Raw genomic sequence first — 20,064 nt, 5'->3', positions numbered from 1 at the left:
AGAAAAATTAAATATTTTTTTTCCTATCTTCTAATTTCTAAACCTCCCTCTGTCAAAAATTCACAGGTGACAGGCTGTCTTTGTGGCTCGCTGCACTCTTACCATCAGTGAATAAGGCCCATAAAAAGCTTATTCTTTGAAAGGTCAGCTTAGAAAGAAGCTACTGAGGGATCCACAGAGATCCTGAAGAAGCTGGCAGCAGATAAAAACCCAGACTTGTTTAAAAATACTGACTACAGAGAAGACCAAGTACTACACTCTATGCTACAATAATAAAAACAGTACACTGCAAGGCTAGACATTACAACCGTCTCCATAGAAAGGCACAGAGGGAGTTTGTTGAACAAATATGCATAGGAAACAACAAGAGGAATCGGTTCTGCCACAGGAGGGTCCATGCAGAGATCCATTCACAGCCAAGAAGAGGTGGGTTTCCTACCATTTGAACGTGACCTTGCACCGCTACTGATGGATGGCATCTTTCCTACTCCAGCACAGCTCCTAAGCCCCATGGTAACTGACCAAGATTTCTTTCAGCTGGACATGCCAGTACTGGCAGGTGGTCATAAACCTTAACCACACATGGTGTTTCCACTGCAAAGTGAGGTTCACACTAACTCAGGGTGGCCTCCAGGCAGCTCCAGACGCATCTTCAGCATCCCAGCTGCTAAACGCTGCGAAGCAAACCAGGCGTGGACTGGCTCCTCACAGCAAGCAGAGCTCCCTGCAAACACACCTACTCACCTTCAGGTGTAAACCCTCAGGAGGGCTACACCCCCCAGGGGCACAGCTCCCTTGTGCCTCACCACCACCCAGTTCATACTGAGCACAGCTGGCAGAGCCCATCAGTGGTGCTGCGGCTGTCCATCCTTAGCTCTGGAGTCTACAACAGCAACACTGTGATCACGGTGGTCCTGGTGAGGAGACAGGTTCTCTTTGTGCTTTCTGTCCACAGCTGACATGGTGTCAGGGATATACCCTGCTGAGGCACCATTGCTCAGTGCAGGAGGTGGTTCCCCTTCATAATCCTGAGGGGTGTTGAGCATCGGTGTTTTTGAAGCAGCGTTTCCTACTCTAGATAAGGAGCAAGTGTCACCAGGCAAAGGGCCATCCAGGAAAGGGAGTTTCTATGCAAATAGAAAGACAGTAAAACATTAACCAAAGCTGTTCTTCCCAGATGTTAGGGACACACAAAGAAGAATTGTCAACATAACAGCCTCTTTCAGCTCTGTAACCCAGCACTGAAGTACACAGGCACAGATTGTTTGATACAAGCATCATTATTTAATCATCAAACCAAAGTTTCCAGCATTCACATTAATCTAATGGAGGAGATCAATAGGTCTTCTCACTGGTGTATTTTTAGATGACTCCCCACTGGGGTGGGTGCATGTTTGGTTTTCTGTTTTTTCAGATGTGCATAGAAAGGATATTGCACCCAGAGCATAACAAGAAGCCACGTTCCTACTTTCAGGTGCCTCCTAAACTGCTCTGTCACCCCCTCCTCAGCAGGACAGAAAGGGAGAAACCAAGATGGAAGAAACACCCCTTTTAGGTCAACTAAAGGCAGTTTTATAAAACAAAAACAAAGGCCACACACCATAGCAAAGGAAAAGACTTATTCTCTGCTTCCCATCAGGAGGCAGTGTCCAGCCACTTGCTGGGAAGCAGGGCTTCAGTACATGCAACACCAGAGAACCCAAGGGGAAGATGTATGAGATTCCCTGCCTTGTTTTAGCAAAGCACTTCAAATCCAAGGTAGCCACTTTTAGAGGGTAATTCAGCCTACACAGCCCAGTTACATTTTGGCTAGCTTAAGTAACTCAGCTGGTTCACCAGTTTTTCCACCATGGCTTGTGAACAGGAAGGAGGGGATAAAAAATAACACAGGGGCAAGCTGAGTATGAATATACATATATATTCTTATTTTGTTTTGGGGCAGGGAAGAGAAAGCAGTCAGCAGCCCCACTGTTTTCTTCTCTCCCTTGAAATTTGCTGTGAGTGGGGTTGAAACCCAGATACTCTTCCAGCACCTGCTTCATTTAGAGAATTAGAGTATTATGAGCCTGAAACAGAACTTGGCCAAAGGCAGCTTTTGAGAATTTGGGGTAAGTCAAATCTATTTATTACAGCAATGCCAATTCACCCTTTGTTTTGCCCAGCTCTGCCCAGCACGTTGGAACTGCTCAGCTCTGTTTTCCAAAACCACTGTGTAATTTTAAACACTACAAAGCTTCAGGACTCACGTTTTCCAGTTCAGAGGCACTGTCCTCCAGCTGCACCTTTTGGCTCATGCAGCTTAGCAGATGATCCAAGACACGCTGTTTTGGGTGCATTCCTTTGTCAAAGCGATTATACATCCCACACCAAAACCTCAGGAACAGGGCAAGAAAAGAGAATTAGGTGGCCTGTTGCACACTGGTGGCCAACAAACCAGAGGCTGCTTAAGAAAAAACAGTTTTCAAAAAAACTGAGATTAAGAATCGATTTTATAGACCTGCCACAGCCTAGGAGTGTAAAATTCAGTAGCAATGGGCAAATTTTCATCAAGTTCATAACAGTTCTGCCTTAGGATCCACAAGCACTGGCAGGAGGTATTAGCAGAAGATGAAGAGATACTTTTTGCTATTGCAGACTCACTGTGGGCTTGGGCAATTCACCTGGAATCCCTCAGCTACCCAACCCCCCTATTTTTACTGAACCCCTTTGCACACCAGTAACCACACACACTTGAGACACATTTGCATCCCTCCCTCTCTCAGCAGTGAACAGGAGGGAGCCAGAAACAAAGCACAACCAACAACTTTGGCTGTAACACCCCAAAGCAAACAGGCACAGCAACAAGACATCCCTTCTTGTGAAAAGCACCCTGACTGCACAGGCCTTGGAGTGCCTGGGCAGAGATTCCAGTCTGAAAGACTTAATATAAATATTAAAGAGGAGGAAAGGAGAAGCTTTCTTCAGCAACTGCTTACCCCATCACCAGAAATCAGAGGGCAAGCAGTCAGGGTGTATGTGCGGGTTCTATCTACACATCTGAAGTTGTTCTGTTCTCTGCTTTTCCCCATCCTCTCTCAACACCAAAGAAAAAAATACTAATTTTAAATTGCAGGTTTGTGGATGAGGAATGGAAGGGAAAGGTAAAACAAACCATGCTGTCAGCAGAAAACCCTGAATTACCCATCTACATTGGCGTGAAATGAATGTCCCCCCAACCCCCTCCTGCCCCCTACCACTTCTTAAAAAGCAACTTACTGGAAACTGAAAGGTAGTGTGTTTGGTTGAAGCTCTTTGTAAGCTGTAAATCCTCTGTACAAAGGATTTCTCAATTCCTGCTTCTTCTGTAAGAGGAAAGGCCACAGAGAATGGGTCTTCTCAAAGATTCTGTCAATCACAAATAACATCTAATCACTACAAAAAGAATCAGAGTAAGTGGATTGATGCTATTGGTTGTTGAGTAGAATTAGATTAAGGGAGCTGAGAAGTATTTTTACACAGTATCTTATTAATTTCATAAACGTGAGATACATCACTGAGGAATATATACAATTGTCTAAAATGGAAAATATCCAGCCCAAAAGGGGTGTCCATAGCTATTGCTGTCAACCAAATTAAAACTTTGGGGGTAAAATTAACCTGTAGGTTTCTTTTCATGCTGTAGAACATAAGCTTTGTTAGGACAGCATGACCCTTAACCACCCCACAAGTACATTAAAAACACAACCCAAACCCAACCTGCCCTCCTGGCATTTCAAGCTACTTCTAGACCTCCAGGCCAACTCACCTCAGCTCCTCACGCTCCTTATGGCAGGTGCCAAGGAAGTTGCCAAACTGGCAGGAGTAGACGTGGTCGTGGATTTCAAGGAGGAAGCGCTCGTTGAACTCAAACGTGCAGGGGAACTGCTGCATCAGCTGCCAGACACACTCAACGAACTGAGTGAAGACAGGGGACACTTCCTTGGGGTCACCATCCAAATGGCTACACCTAGAGAGATGCAAACCAACCACAGGGTTAGATCCTGTGTCACCCAACCATAAAGAATCTCCTCGCAATTAAGCGGCTGGGAAGTCTTCTCCACTACTAGAGTAAGACTCTAGTAAGACTCTAGTAAGACTCTGTGGAGTCAGAAACCCTCCCACATGGTTTAACTGAGGGAAACCACACATTAAGGCATGCCACCCTGAGCACTGCTTGCTCTCCCAGGCTACCTGGTAGAAGCCAGGAGAACTGTGCAGTGTCCCGTTCTTTAAAGCAAAATCAGCAATGGGAGAACCTATGTTAACAGACTTGAAAGCATCACATGAAATGTTTGTGAAATGGGAATCCCTAAGCCTGTGCTGCAGGCACATGGGAAAAGGCAATGTTCTCTAAAGAAACATCTACTGCTCAGAGAGAAGAAAAAACAACCCCCAAACCCAAGGCAGGTTTAGGATATAACCTGGAAATCCACAGAAAGGAACAAAGCATCCCCAAACTTGGGTGGAAAAATGAAGTGAGATTTCTTATGACAGATCTGGCTGATCAAATCCCTGTTCCTGATTCTGTGATTCCAACTGCAATGCCCTAAGCTGCAGCAAGGAAGAGGATTGATTTCCCTCAGAACGATAAGGCACCAGCCACCACTACAAGAGGATTTGTCTACTGGACTAAAGGTTTATACTCTCAATGCTGAAAGCCATGTCTTGAGTACTTTTTGTATCCACTGCCAAGTTTTCACACTTGGAACTATCCTTTATAATAGGAGTATTTTTGTTATTTTTTGTCTTAACATGAGAAAGGTGAAAAGGAGTCTCAATGACCACAGAACATTGATTTGGCCAATAATGACCAAACTCAAGTTTATCTGCTTATTATACCCCAGCATAAGGGTGTGCCTACTGCTTATTTTCCCCAGAGATGCTTTAGGGGAACAGTTTTATTACTAAAACCAGGAATCAGTTTCACATCAAGGACAAAGCCTTGACTCCCTGCCCTACCTGTTTTCTTCTGGATCATTTCAGTTAATTTCCATATGGCAACCACAGCAATTCACAGTAATATCCCTACTAGATGCAGGCTGTCAGCTAGAGGAATGAGAGTGCAGGTCAGAATGGTTTCCAGCACTGTAGTGGGGCCAAGTTTATGCTTTGAGCTTGGTAAAAGTCCTGAGAAAACATTAGCAGAGATTTTCTGCCAGGAGATGGGCACAGAAGAATTAACATCTCCTGCCAGAACACTGTCACTCCTCAGATAACACCAATGTGATCGTACAGGTAGGAAAAGAGAATACAATTTGTTCAAGACTGATTCTTGTAAAGTAATTAAAAAAATAGCACTGATGAAATAAAGCCAGTGTATGTTAAGGTTGTTACACCACCAACTCTAGTGTTTTCCAAGTCTTCTCTCCTATATTTTCACAGGAGCACTCAAACCAGAACACACTGCATTCATTTCACAGCCAAGCCTCCACCCCAGTCACCCAGATATCAAGCCCTCCTTACCTGTGTGAGAACTTGTGGCCCATGGCAATCCACTCCTTCTCTATTAGAACCTTTGGTTTCAAAACACAAGTTAAAAAAACTATTACTTTAGAAAAAGCCAAATGAAGCCTTTGATATTAAACTCAAAACCTTAGAACCAATGCTACCCACTGACCCCACAGGTACAAACATATCCAGAGAAGGCAAGGAAAACAGCAATTTATAGATTACAAGTTATCCACAGCTACCAGTACACCACCACTGGTGGAATCAGAAGTTATTTCAAGCAAATCTAGCACTATTTTGAGGGAGCCTCTATGTTATTAAAACCATAACACATAAGCACACTGAGCTAAAAGAGTTAACAGCTTAATGCTACACCACTCACTATTTAATTCAGAAGAGTATCATGATTTTCAGCCTCTTCTCTGGACTGAACAGTCTCAGTTCCCTCAGCCACCACCCTCATCAGACTTGTGTTCCAGCCCCTTTATCCACACCATCCAGAGACTTAAAGAAGGAAAGGAAGGCAGAATTTCACAGAGTTCTTAGACTGCTTTTCAATTTTTCCCTTCTTTACACCTGTGTCGCATCCATTTAGGAACAGCCACTGTCATCAGATTTGCTCATAGGACAGACAAGCATTTGTCTACTTTAATTACTGCCCCCATTCCTAATCAAAATGGTGCTTCTTAGTTCCTACAGAATCATTGAGAGCACAGCCAAAGCCCAGGCAGTGCTTCACACTCCCAGGTCATTTTAATTGTATACAGACTGCAATATAATCCAGATGCAGAACCAGTAATTAAAATAGCACGGAATGCCAGGGAACACTCCTGGCACTGCAACACACTGGAGGAGCCCCAGTTTGCATTGTTCAGATTTCAGAGTTTCTTTTAAGGAACTCTGAGAAAAGCTGCAGTTTGTCTTCCAAGTATTTGGAAAGGTAACATCACAGATCATACTGTATTTATGGAGTGCTGACTTCAAATAAGAAAAAGGCTGCAGAAGCAAATGGCCAAGTTAATGTCTAATGGCTTTTTAAAAAAAAAAAAAAAAATCTTAAATGATGTGCAGGTTACAAGCTGCCCTGGGCCCACCAATGAGATCACCCAGTTTTAAATCCTAGCAGGTAAGGGACCATTTGCTCCAAGTCTCAAATGAAAAGCTGCTTCACCATTCTTTTTGTGGGTTGCTGCCAGAGGTGCATCCTTTGCTCACTCATATCTTGCTGAAACATCTCATTAGTGGCTCTCACATGGACATTCAAGGAAACAAATATTTGGGAATGTAAATCAACTGCTGCCCTTTTATGCCCATGCTGTTCAGAGCAATCAAAGCTTGTTTATAGTATCAAAGCTGGTTTTATATAGGTCACCCACTGCTCGTTCCAGGAAATGGCCTTAATTAGGGCCTGTTTACATTTCACATCCAGACAGCAGTTTTTATTTGTTGAAGCTCCAACATCTGTGCTCTTACCATAAAGCCTTTAAAAGTCCTATAGAAGGGATCTAAGAGGAGGCTGGCCAGGGAGCAGACCTGTGCAGTGCGATCCCAGCCGTCCGAGCAGTGGACTAACACACTCGCCTTTTCATCTTTCACAGCCTGTGAAGGAGAGAGCAGACAGAACACTTCAGCAGCTGTCTAGCTTGGTTACTGCAATTAAACACTACCCCTTCATCTGCATTTACCTGACTGGCCTAAAACCCAGGGGAGAAATTGCTGTGTCTCATCCAGACCACAGACGTGCAGCGTTTCTGGGTACGGAACCTTCAACCCACAGGAAACCCCAACTAGACTAAAATGCTGCAGCAACACAGACCCCGACCTCAGAACGCTCAGTCTTCTGAAAGGCCAAGAACTCCCAGTGCCCTCCTCTGAGGAAAAATTTGGAGGATGAGTAAGGAATAATAATTGGACACACAGGGACTAGGAACTCATCAAGAAAAATTAGAAGAGCTCTTCCCAACTTCCTCTCATGGGGATCACCGTGCTCCCTTTGTACCAGGGGCAGAAGGGAAACACAAAAGAGCTTTTTGATTGCTAGAGGGGAACATTTTAAGAGCAATGACAGCATTTACAGGTCACTCCTCTTGCCAGGTGTTGCCTGTGTTCCCTTTACTGTGACAAGGAAGCCACACACCTTAGTTACTCTCCTCCTCTTGCCTGACCTGCAAAGCCACAAGCTCTGTGGAAACAAGAACTGCACTGAATGATCACCATGAGCTGTGTCACATCACACAGAACTGGGGGAAAACAAACTGGTCTGAGAAATCCATCATTTAAAGCAGAGCACTTCAGTAAGTAAGAAGCACAAGATTACGAGCTGTTTGCCCTACTAGTTATGTGTTAGAGGGGTTTATAAAGGTCATTTGTTCCCATTCTGTGCTTTTATTTCTTTCCAACAAGTTCCAATAAAGCCAAGATAACAGCTTGTTACAGGCAGTGAACAGGACAGTGCCTGGGCAATTTGTTGAGTCACAGCAACTGGGAGACCCACTCAATGTTCTCCAACTGCAAGCTCGTGTCTTAGAGCTGAGCCCAACCTGAGCAGCAGTGTTTTCCCACCTTCTCTCCACCTTCATGGCCTTGGGCAGTCCCTAACAGACAAGTACATATTTTTTAATTCACCTTCAGGCTGGGGTACAGTTTTACCTTGGCAAGAAAGACACTTGCATCCATCACAGCCTTAATGTGCCGTAACCAACCTGAGTTCTCCAGCCCAGTGAGGAAATCGCTCATTGAGGGGGACTTCATTTCACACACTAAGAACACAAACAAAGGAATCAGTCAGTTCCATTAGCAACATTTCTCTCCCACCTCCTCATTGCTCCTCACAGCAACAGCTGGGTAGATTCTAAAAGCTACTATTTCCACACTCCTAAGCGTCATCAGCAATATCCTGTTGAAAGGACACAGAAACTACTGGTGACAAATACACAAACTGGGAGTTTTCAGCTATGAGAGCGCTTGAAGGTCTGAAGAATCTCCTCCTCCTCAAATGCTAACTCATTTTTTCAGCTGAGTTTTTCCAACACAAGCATTTAGCATCACACACATGCTTAACAGCCAGCAACATACTGACACCATCACAAAGATCTGAAGAAAGGAGAGTTCTAATTTAGACAGAGAAAGAACATGTCTAACCTTGAAGGCAACTCAGATGCCACACTGAAACCCAGCATGGAAAATACTTAAGAGTAACACACTAAGACTACTGAACTGTATAAGCACCAGCAATAGAGATTTTATCACTGCTGAAGAAGAATATGGGCGTAAAGAAGTATTTATTCTGCCTCTTCTTCCACCACAAAATGAGTCTGCCAGGAACAGGCAATTTGGGACTTATACCTGTGATCAGGAGAATCTCTTGGTCACACAAAGAGCCTCACTTTTCTCCAAGGCCAGGCAGCTGGTAGCATCAATTAGAAGCAAGATGACCATTATGCTGGTCCCTACAATACTAAACTCTGATTTTGGATGGCAGTGCTTGTATTACCTTTCAGAAAATGAAGTCAGAGTAATCAAGAGGAGTGATCTGCAGCATCCACTCTGCTCCTTTCCATGGCCTTTAGCAGCACAAGACCAGTAACAGTGCTGGGAACCAGCTAGCACAGTACTGCTGGCTTGATCCAAGCTATGCCATCACCTTCAATGGAGTTTCTCCAGAAGCACAGCAGTGAACACACATGCTTGATTCACCTTTGATGACCAGTGGCTCAGGTTATTTCTCCTGCCTTGCTTTGCATTTTTCCCTAAGGTCATCATCTCAGAGTAGCTTCATTACCTGAGAAACTCTGTATTTTTATATATTTTAAATGCATTAAAACATTAAACAAACTTGTGTATTAAAAAAAATCAGCTGAAATCAGAAATAAATGAAGCACAAGAACTACATGCTTATGAGCTTAAAGTCTTTGGAAGCTTGTGCCAAAATCTTGTTTCCCCATCAGAAAAGCTGTTTATCACATACTCCAAACCAGGCACAGCAACCCCCAGAAAAGTATTTCCTCAACAACCTATGTAATTTTCTTTTGAGAGCTCACAAAGTAGCCATGAGACTTAAATATTATGGTTTACCTTTCTCTAGCCTTTTTCTTTTAAACTTGGCACATTTATGAAACTCAAATTTTACCTAAAGGAACACTGTTAGTCTGAGTTGCTATTTTTGAGCCGCTCCAAAACTAACAGTAAACATTTTCAGCCAAGGAAGTGAATTTTCAGGGAAGGAAGATCTTTGCTGGTCTGCCTCCATCACAACACAGAGTTTACATATTCAGCAACATGTCCTGCCCACTTCTAGCAGCCATACCCACCCTCCAGGAGCTTCTGCAAGCTGTTCCGCATCACGTGGATGTTTTCGATGCCAATGAACTTGAAGCGAATGTTGTCATAATTATCCTCATTCTCATAGCCCTTCCCAGCAGCTCGGTTGGCCATGGCATTTAACTGTCAGATTCAAGGGAATGGGAAGAGGAGAGAGAAGAGAAAGGGAATTATAACCAATACCACACAGAAATAAATCAGTCTGCTTTGCAAGGACTTCATTTTTTACAAAAATCTCCCAGAAAATGCATTGAATAAAGTTGTTTCTCAGACATCCTTCCCCACCTCCCAGGCATTACTTCCAGCTGTTTCACTAATATTACACCAGTGTCTCCAGTCCATTAGTCAGAGACTCATTAAGACCCTGGACAGAATCTCTTAGGGCAGGCAGTATGAAAGCCATGCCAAATTTCAGAATACTGCTGTCATCACAACAAGCCAAGAGACACCAAGTCTGCCTCAGTGGTAAAGAGATTCAGACAGAAGTGTACAAGAGTAAAACTAGGAAAGCCATTTGTACGAGTAACATACATACATGGTGGTATAGAAATAGTAAGAGAATTCCAAAGCTTTTCACAGACATACATGCACAGATGAAATAAAGTCACCTGAGGGAAACATAGAAATATTAAAGTTGAGCAGAAAGAATACAGCAACCAACTGGAACTGCAGAAAAGAAGTAGCAAAGAAGCCAGCTGCTCTAACAGTTACCCTGAACAGTTCAAAACCGACCAGGAAATCTTTAGTGACAAAAAAAACCCACCCAAAGAAAGAGCACTTCAACCCCCTGCATAGTACTTTGGGAAAAGGAGCGATTTTCCTCTACAGAGGAGAGAGAAGGAAGAGTCAGATACAGTAGAGAACAATTAAATAACCCTCATGACTCAGTTGAGCCAGAGTAAGACCTGTTGTGTCAGAGGGGGAAGTGTGACCAATTATAAATTGTTCCTTTTCCACCAAATACTTTTGAATACAATTACCATCAGTGATATTTCAGTGGAACATCTATGCTACTGGAAGCTGCCTGCACCAATAGAATGTGCAGCAATTGCTATAAACATACACACAATAGGTTCCCTCTAAAGTGTCATGCTACAAAAAGCCAAAATACATCTTGGAACAACAGGTGAAACATTCCCTGTTCTCCCAACAAGACTTTTCTTTTTTTTTTTTTTCCTTCTTTCTCTCACCACAGTTTAACTTTGTGGTTTCTGTACAATACCTGCAGTATCTGAACAGTGAAGCAGATTCCCAGAAAGCTCAAATTTAAAATAATCAGAGCACTCAAACCCCTGCATTTAAATACTGCATACTGTGAAAATCCTTGTGTTCCAATTGCTTATACCAACACACCCAATCAATATGCAGATGAGACAATCTTTTGAACTGGTTTCCAAATTCAGTTCCTCAAGATGATGGTCACTAGAGATTTTATTTTGCACATATTTCTTCAATATCCTCTTACATAAACACCTCAGTAACAAAGTTCTAGCCCACAATTGTGGCTACAGACCAAAAGAGTTGAACTGCATTAAAGTCCAAACTACACTTCATTAGTGTTATTTTTTTACAAAGGGGAGAAAAAAGGAGGAATTGCTTTTTCTTAATTGTTATCTGACTCCATACAGCTCCAGTTCTCCTCAGGTCTGTTGATTAAAGCACTTCAAACTAGTGGTAAAGAATCCTAAGGCTTCACTCCAACTCCATGTACTAAAGCCAGCACTCTGCAGGAAAATGCTTCACTGTCTCAGCCAGCTTCACGCCTGCCAGTTGCTTCAGGTCGTCCTTAACACAAACCTCAGCCCAGAATACCCAGGAGTGCAGGCATTCCTAAAGGCACTTCTATTATGCACAAGAATTCATCACATAAGGACACCAAAGTAGGAGCCTGATACTGAGCTCCCCCCTCAGGCCTGGCACCATTTAACCTAAGGCAGCCTGAGCCAAGCTTAGCAGAGATAGGACAGAATGAACTGGAAACATTATGAATTCGGAGGCTTTAGAAGGAGGCACAAACCCCAAGAAGATACCTTTGGTCTTGTGTCTACAACATACATGAAGGGGCTCCCGGGGTTGGCTTCTCTGATGGCCTGCAGCATCTGCTCATCCTCCAGACAGCGCGCGCTGAACCCGGACAGCGGCTGGCTACAGCGGCATATGGCGGCCTGCAACACACAGCGCCTCACAGTCCTCTGCTGCCACACCGCCCGAGCGCGCCGCCCCGAAGAACAGCAACTTCAGCACTCTGTTCCCCAAGCTCCCTATTTACTGACACAGCTGCTACTTCACCACACAGAAATGCAAGTGGGAGATTCCTCACAGCTATGGGTTTGGAACCTGAAGGACGCAGTGAGGCTGAGGAGCCCTACTGCAGACTCCACTGCTGTGCTCCCCAACCCACTGTGCTGATGATCAGTAAACCCTCATGACCCGTATCAAGTATTAAGTGTTTCTCATGCTTTCCACTGGGTTTCTATTGCCCAAGCCACTCTTTTCCACTCTGCTTATCGGGTCCAGCCATTCCCAGCTCAGAGCCTGTGTGTGCTTTCAGGGAATTTCCATAGCTGCCAGCACAACTCCATAGAGCTGCCCAGGTCAAGCCAGGCTTCCTCAGGAAAACAACAATTTGACTGTGCCAGCATTTTCCTAACATCTGCATCTAAAACACTGCTGAGACAGCAGAGTTAAAAATTTACATTCTGCTCTTCAGTGGAAAAAAAAAACAACCCCAAAAACCTGAAACCTTCACATAATCTGGATTTATTTCAGTATTGAAGAGAAGGAACCACCCTAAGAAAAATCTAGCTGAGTTAATATGTGTCTTGTTAAAACATTATTCAGTATCTCTCAACAGTAGATTACAAAACCAAAACAACCACGTAACAAGGCATTGCTGAAAGCTGATTAAAACACCCAAGACTTTACAGATGGGAACCCTGGAGAGTTTGTGCTTATTGCACAGCTCTGGATGTGTCCCAAGTGCTTGTCTTAACCAGCATATTCTGTGTCAGAGCAAATCAGTATTAAAGCCCTTAAGCAGAGATCTAAAAACATAAATTAATATGCTCTAAAAGTTCTCTCATCTTTTCCTTTCACTAAGAGGGGACTGGACAAGAAGGGGAACCCTTATTCCCAGCAAAGACAGCAGATGATGAACAACTAACATTGTTTTCTTTATATAAGTAAGAAAGCACCGGGATCCGCCCTCTGCTTCTGAACCTTGAACTTCCAATCACCACTGCCTTATTAGCAGCTCTAGGCACCACTATTTCTGGAGGATATGTGTTGCAAACCTAAGCAGGAAGGGAAAAAAAATCAGATATTACTACTCAGCAATTCACAATTCACAGAAAATTCATCTTTAGCTTATGATCTAGCTTTACCAACAGGAACAGATCATCTGCCACAGCATATCTAATGTACTCCACATCTGAAGTTGTGAACCATTAAGATGTATTTAAAAAAAACAACAAAGGAAAAGAGTAAAATAAAAGCCTGGTGAAGGAAGTAATTTTGCAACTGAACCTAAAAAAAACCCAAAACTCCAACTGCACAGCACACCCTTAAGGGGAAGTTCTTTAAATCCCTAAGTTGTATGAAAGTTTCTGATTTTTTACAAAAAGAGAAATTAAGAACAACTATATTTAGAAGTTCCCTCTAAATCTTACTCAACTTGAAATGAGCTTCCAGCAATCAGGTAGCATCCTCAGAGACCAGCTTTATCCTTTTTCCTTAGGCAAGTACAGTCTCTCCAGCACACACTTCACAGATAAGATGTTCTCCAAGCCTGCCTTTACTTGAGGCTTGACAATTTTAAAACATAAGCTGGAAATTATAAAGCATTCCCACTTGAATATTACATTCCAGCAAGTAAAGCTTCAAAGTGATTAACGATTTTAGATGTCCACACTAAGGTGCCCCAACCAGCTAATGGGAAAAACAGCTCACACCATAGCTCAATTTAGGCATCCAAAGCTGGAGTAATTTAAAATTACTGCTCATTTCTTACAGAAAAGGGTTCTACTTCTTCAACCCAAAGCGTAACAGGAAGAAAACTAATGGGGGAAGGGAGTAGGGAGAAGGGATTCAAGGCTTCAGCTACTGGTTTCTTCCTCAGGGTTGTCTTTTGGACAGAAAGGTCTGACCTCACACATCAGAAATAAAAGGGAAATAATACAAAGCAGGAGTTTTGAGTGAGCTTCTTGAAAAATACTTTCATTTAATGTTGTTTAGATCAAACCTGGCCTTACAGGAGAGAAAGAGAAGAAAATAACAGCAACAGCCAGTTAGGACTGCAACAACCAAGAGCCCTTGTCTAGGAGATGATCCAACCAAGCAAGAAACCCCCCTTGGTTTCAGTTACTGTTTTTAATATCCTTACCCAGTCCCTTTCCACTCTGCCTCATTCACACCAAGCCAAAGTACTGCCATTTATTTTTCTTCTCCACATCTGTCACCAGCCTGGTGGGACAGGGTTTGGAAATACCAAAAGCAGCTAAGGGTACTTCAGGGTTTTTTTTGTAACAGATGGTTTGACATTTCTCTAGAAAAAAAACCAAGTGCCTGGTACTGTGCCAGGGGGATCAAAGCAAACCAAGGTGACTCTGCAGCTCTGTTCTGTTCTTCCACAGCATCATTATCTACACTTTCACATCGAGACGATGCTGCTTCGATTAAAACCAACTGAGCTCGTTCTTCCCCAGAGGCATCACTTATGCAGCAGCAGAAAGACTGCTGTATGTCATTAATAACAAAGGAGAGATACTGCATTAAATGGCTACTTTGGGCAGGAGTTACCTCGTAGTCTTTATTAACATCTGTTATTTCCCAGTAGTCATTTGGGATTCCCATACGCTGGTAATCGACTTTCAAATCAATCAGCTTCCATCCCATCTCCCGGTTCTCTTTAGACATCTTAGGATTGTAAGAGAAAGCATAAAGCTCTTCAGGCTTCACTGGGAAGGAGAAAGAACAAATAATTAACTAGTTAGAGAGATACAAAGACATGGGGAGAGGTCACCACTTCTTCCTGAAGGCCAGGAAGGCCTAGTCAAAACTAAGCACGCTGTGCAAGCCAATAAGCTGCAGGTGTTCCACAACCAACACAAAGGACTGAAGACATTTTTCAGTCAAGACCAGGAGACTCAGCAATCAGTTACTCCAGGTAGCAAAGGGCTGTGGCATTGTGCTGTGTAGCTGGCTGTATTTTAACAGTATCAATTTTCCTTATGCTTCTGCTCTTTGAGGGCAGCAGCACAAAGTTTTCCCTCATCGCTTTGTGTACTTACCTAATACTGAGCAAACTCAGACCGACTGTCACTCCTTGAAAAAAATAACTGAGTACCCCATAGAAGAGCACAGATTATTAAAATATCCCAACCTCACTTCTACAGGCTTTTGTTCCACGTAGTACTGACTGCTGACAGCTCCTACTGAATTCCCCACGCTCTGTTCCCACAGGCAGGGAGATACACTGAAACCTTCAGTTCAAATGCCAACTTCAGAGGGGTTATTCTTCCTGGGCAAGTTATTTCCTACTGAATTCACTGCACCAGGCACGTTAGACAAGACAGATATCATAAGATTTAATCCACAAATTAAAACATGTATGAAAAGGTATGTCTTCTGTGAAGAGTTCATCAAACAGCTCTTGCACACCTTTAACTTCATCCTTCAGCAACGAGTTCTGAGCTGCATGGAAGGCTCGATAGACAGCCTGGATATTACTGTCAGCCCAACAAAAGCTCCAGGCTGTGCCTGACAAATGGCAATTTCTTCCTCCATCTCTACCATCCCAATTTCTTTCCCTCCCTTCATAAAATGCAAATCCAACCAATAGCTCATTCAGCTGATTTCCAAGGCAGAAAAAGCTCCAGAGACAGAGTGAAACCTGACAGAGCCTGATAAAGCAGCCAGGTTACCAAGACAGGTAACCCACAGCTGTCAGTCATACCTGCACAAGTCATCAATAATAACATGCTCCAGCAAAAAGCCAGGAAGGAAGCATATGTACAGAAACTTTAAAAGAACAGAAGAGAGCTGCCAAAATCCATAAATACAACAAAAGAACTACAGCGTATTAAACAAGTACCCACAAGACAAAAGAACAGATGAAATCCCCTGCAGTGACAGCCCCTGTGCTTTGAAATCCCACATAAGCCTCTAACTTTCAAAACTAAAAGAACACCAACAGCTTTTTATTAAAAAAAAAAAAAAGCCAGATACAACATTAGAATTACAACTTCCAAACTAAGGAAACTACAAAGCTCAGGCACACAGGAGATGCTGGGAATAAACACCAGACTTGCTACCAATCAGAAACCCCCAAATTCAGCAAAACCCACTTCTAGTACAGTATTTCTGGTCAAGCCCTAGGTGATGGCCAGCACGAAGCAGACTGGTGCTACCAATTCCCTTCCCTTACACCGTGACATAATCACCACATACAGTAACAAATGGCATCCCTGGAACTACACACAACCCAAATACTGGTGCACTGAAAGAGCACGCCAAAAGCAGAAGCTGCCATACACAGAAGCCAGGTAGGAAACCTGGTGGAATGCTGTCCCACAGGAAGAACAAGGAGCCTGAAAATTCATCCATGATGGACTAAAAAGCAGAAGAGCCCACAGGCTTTTGAGGCCGCTTTGCTTAAACCCAAACTTAGAGAGTGACGCCAAGTCAGGTCAGCTGGAGTGAAGCACAGGGTTTCACAACTGAACAATGACAAACACTGAAGAGTAGCCTAAACATGCCATTGGGAAACAAAGGAAAGATGCCAATGTTTGAAGCTTTAGTTCTGGGATTCCAGAATTCCCTGGACATCTGAATCAACAGGAAAGGGCAGAACTACACACAGCCAACAGCGAAGCCACAGAAGTGACCAACAATGGCCTGGTACAGCAGGGTATGACAGCATGAGTGCTACAAGAAGGAAGCCTGAGATGCTACATACAGCCTCTGTCAGGCAAAAGAACTCTGCACAGGTCTTGAGAAGTTCCTTAGGGGAGACTACCTCATACCCACTGCCTCAGAAGATGCTTGTTTAGTTTGGGATCAAGTGCCCCAGGTCCACAGGGCAGCGCTCCCCCTACTGAGCCAACCCACACCAACCATCTCTGCTGGTGGAAACCGATTCCAATTTCACATCCTCCCTTTCCCATAGACAGAGCAAAACCAACAGTCTGGCAGGCAAAGCTTTTCTCTAATGCTCAAACGAGCTCAAAGCCTTTCAAAAGATTTGCAAAACAGACTCCCATCCTAAATACCTGGCTGTGAAAGCTTAAGCAGGGAGGTATACACTTCGTGACAGTCACGTTCCTGCCCAATAACAAAGTGAGCCACGTGGAAGTTCTTGCAGTGAATAAGGAGTGGGTAGCCAGCTGTGGTCAGAGGTAATTTTTCTACAGTTGCAATATGGTGATGCAGGATCTGAAAAACAGGAAACAACATTTTTCTGGCAAGGCTGTGAGCAGTACAAGCAGATATTTTTTGTAACGCTATCAGCTATTTATGCTTACTGCATCTAACTAGCAGCAGAAAATGAGTTTACTTGTGATATTTATCAAACAAATGTAATAAACATCTAGGCTGTGCACTCAAAGGCTTGGTAAGAGCAAGACTGAAAAAATACAGATGTATTATTACTTTAGAGAAGGATGCACAGCTCAGGATGCTTGGTTCACTTTGCTGTCCCTCCATTCCCATGTGCAATATACTTCATTATTCATTCTAAAGTAAATTTGGAATGAAAAGGCTAATTTCCGTGCTAATTTTGCACCTCTAAGAGCTGTGATGAATTCAAGTTTGGCAGCTTGCTGTACTGAATTTGAGATAGGAAACTAGACAAGGGTTTTTATGTTCCTGGAACTAACACCAATTCAGCGAGCGACCTCTATCAAGTCAAACTACCACTGTGTTCATTTCCTTCCAAAACAGCCCTTTCTGCTAAGCAATAGGCATCAAAATGCTGTTACGAGGTCACTACAAGTCTGGAATCCACAAACCTGTTTGTTTTGGATACAACACAAAGTAATTTTTACACTTGTGCTTAAAGAGATTCCAGGTATCACAACTTACCCATGTTTCCTTCCTGACTTCAGCAGAAGCATCTACGTAGATCAGGTGGGTTGCTGTCAGGTATAACGTCCCATTCGCTGCCTTCCTATTTGTGTAGCGATCTAGTAACTTCACATTTTCAACCTGTGCCACAAAAAGAGCGTGAAAAAAATGAATTTCAATTTTGATGGAGGAAGTATCTGAGCACTGGTTGAACTACAACCATGTAACAGCTAATATACAACTCAGGAAGGCAGAAAAACTTAGGAATTAAAGTCTGCCCTGCCTAACTCAACTTTACATTATAAATTCAAATAGTTCTCCAGCAATTAAAGTCAGAAAGGTCAAGCAAACAGCTGAGATTTAGCACCAGGGTGAGTAACCGGATTACTGGCTCTGCAGCCAAGATGATCAGTGTTTATTACTGTGCAAGGCTGCAGAAATAATAGGACAAAGAAGTGCAAGAGAGAAGACTGTCCATGTTCAGTACAATCAAAGTGATGCTGGGAAAGAAACAGCTCTCTCCAGTCCACCTTCAAACTGCTCCATCACTATAAAAACAGAGTATTAGTAGCTACTTCTCATAACACACTTCCCAGGCATGTAAACGCACCTAATAAACCACGCTAAGCTAATTAATAGAAAGTTTTTAAAAGCATCAGTGCCAATGCAATAAAACATTAATTTTAATGCATTTTATGTTATTTGACTGATTTGCTCCTGGCCTATTTGTTTCATAACGAACACGGGCAGAGTATTGCTTTCAGCATTAAGCAAAAACAACGGGACAACAAAACCCACCCCACTGGAAGGGCAAAGAGAACACGCAGGGTAACAGCACCCGGTACATCAGCTGTGTGTACCGATTAGGTGAGCTTCATCCCAGGGTCATTGGGCAGAGACACATCTCGGAACCAGGAGCAGACACCTGACGCGCTCGGCTCTACCTCTCCCGGGGGCGTTGCGCTTCGTGGCACATCATCATCATCATCATCACACCCAGCGTCGCCCCTTCCCAGGCTGGGCCCAGCAAAGCACCTACGCGGGCGAGGGGCAGCCCCAAGCTGCCAGCAGCCCAGGGAACCCACCACAGCCCCGCCGCGCCATCCTGCCTTCCCCGCCCGCCGGCCGGACAGCTACCTGCAGCTCGCGGGACTCGACGCGCTCCCGTCACACTGCACCCGGCTGCGGCAGCGCCGTTTGACCCCGCTACCCGCACCCGAAGCACCCGGGACCGGTTCCCCGAGGCCCAGGATCGGAACCGCGCGTCCAGCCCCACACGGAGCTCAGCGGCAAGAAGCGCCCAGCGCCGCCGGCAGCTTCGGGCTCTCCAGACCCGGCCGCGACCCGCTCCCGGGTGCGCACGCCTCGGAATGAAGCGAAGGGATCCGGTTTGCGCAAATTAACCCCGACCCTAAGCCAAGGCAGCCCGTAGAGCCGCGGAGCCCCGGCCGAGGCCCGCCGCCCCCGGAGGGGAGGGCTCCACCTCAGCGGCCCGCCCGGAGGCACCGGCGCAGGGCGGCGAGCAGAGCCTCCCAGGCCAGCCCCTCTCCCCCAGGAAGGGTGCGAAGACCCGGACGGGACGGCGGACGACCCCCAGTGCGGCGGGGCCGCTTACCTTCGGCGTGGTGATGTGCTCCATGGCGGCACCGCCCTCCTCCCCCGGGCTCGCCTCAGCACGCCCGCGTGGCCCAGCCCCCGCGCCGCCATTTGCACAGGGCCGCGCCCTGCGCCTACGCAAACCTCGCGAGAGGCCGGCGGGGAGGTGGCGCTGCTGCCGCCATCTTGGGTGAGGGCAGGCCGCCGCCGTGGGCCGGGGACTTGGGCTCATCGCGGCGGAGGGCGGGGCCGAGCCGAACCGAGCCGAGGGGACCGGGCATCGGCGCCTTGGCGGGGACCGTGCCGAGGGCTGAGGGGAACTTTTCTGCTGCGGCTTCGCCGCCCCAGGGGTCCCCAGACCTCCTCCCGACCCGTCCCTACACGAAGCGCGGGGGCGCCGCCTTTCCCCGCAGGGAGATGCGGCGGGGCCCTCAGCGGGGGCTGCCTGGCAGCCTTGGGTCCCCACTCGTGCCGGGGGCTGGGGACACCTGTGGCTGTGTCACTACAGGCCCTTAACAGAACCAACAATACCCGTTTTCCCAGGGATTTTTCATTTCAAGGCATCAGAGCTGCCTGTGGTTGATACCCGGGCTTGATCTTGAAGAGCTGCTGTAATTACTG

At 45.0% G+C, this 20,064-nt stretch overlaps 1 protein-coding gene across 1 annotated transcript; it reads right to left on the bottom strand.

The window, feature by feature from the left end:
• Positions 1–845: 845 nt before the first annotated feature.
• Positions 846–19,486, bottom strand: MTMR8 (myotubularin related protein 8; the record flags this gene model as incomplete). Its single annotated transcript, XM_084269376.1, has 14 exons — positions 846–1,127; positions 2,247–2,373; positions 3,256–3,384; positions 3,785–3,985; positions 5,482–5,531; positions 6,940–7,065; positions 8,116–8,225; positions 9,777–9,909; positions 11,817–11,951; positions 12,951–13,079; positions 14,584–14,741; positions 17,055–17,217; positions 17,866–17,988; positions 19,463–19,486. The coding sequence occupies 14 exons, from the start codon at positions 19,484–19,486 to the stop codon at positions 846–848; spliced, it is 1,890 nt and encodes a 629-aa protein (XP_084125502.1).
• Between the last annotated feature and the right edge of the window lie 578 nt (positions 19,487–20,064).

This window comes from Gallinula chloropus (genome assembly GCF_964237585.1).
Source record: "Gallinula chloropus genome assembly, chromosome: 11".
Lineage (NCBI taxonomy): Eukaryota > Metazoa > Chordata > Aves > Gruiformes > Rallidae > Gallinula > Gallinula chloropus.
Note: the sequence above shows the minus strand (reverse complement) of the source record. Positions and strands in the feature narration are given on the sequence as shown.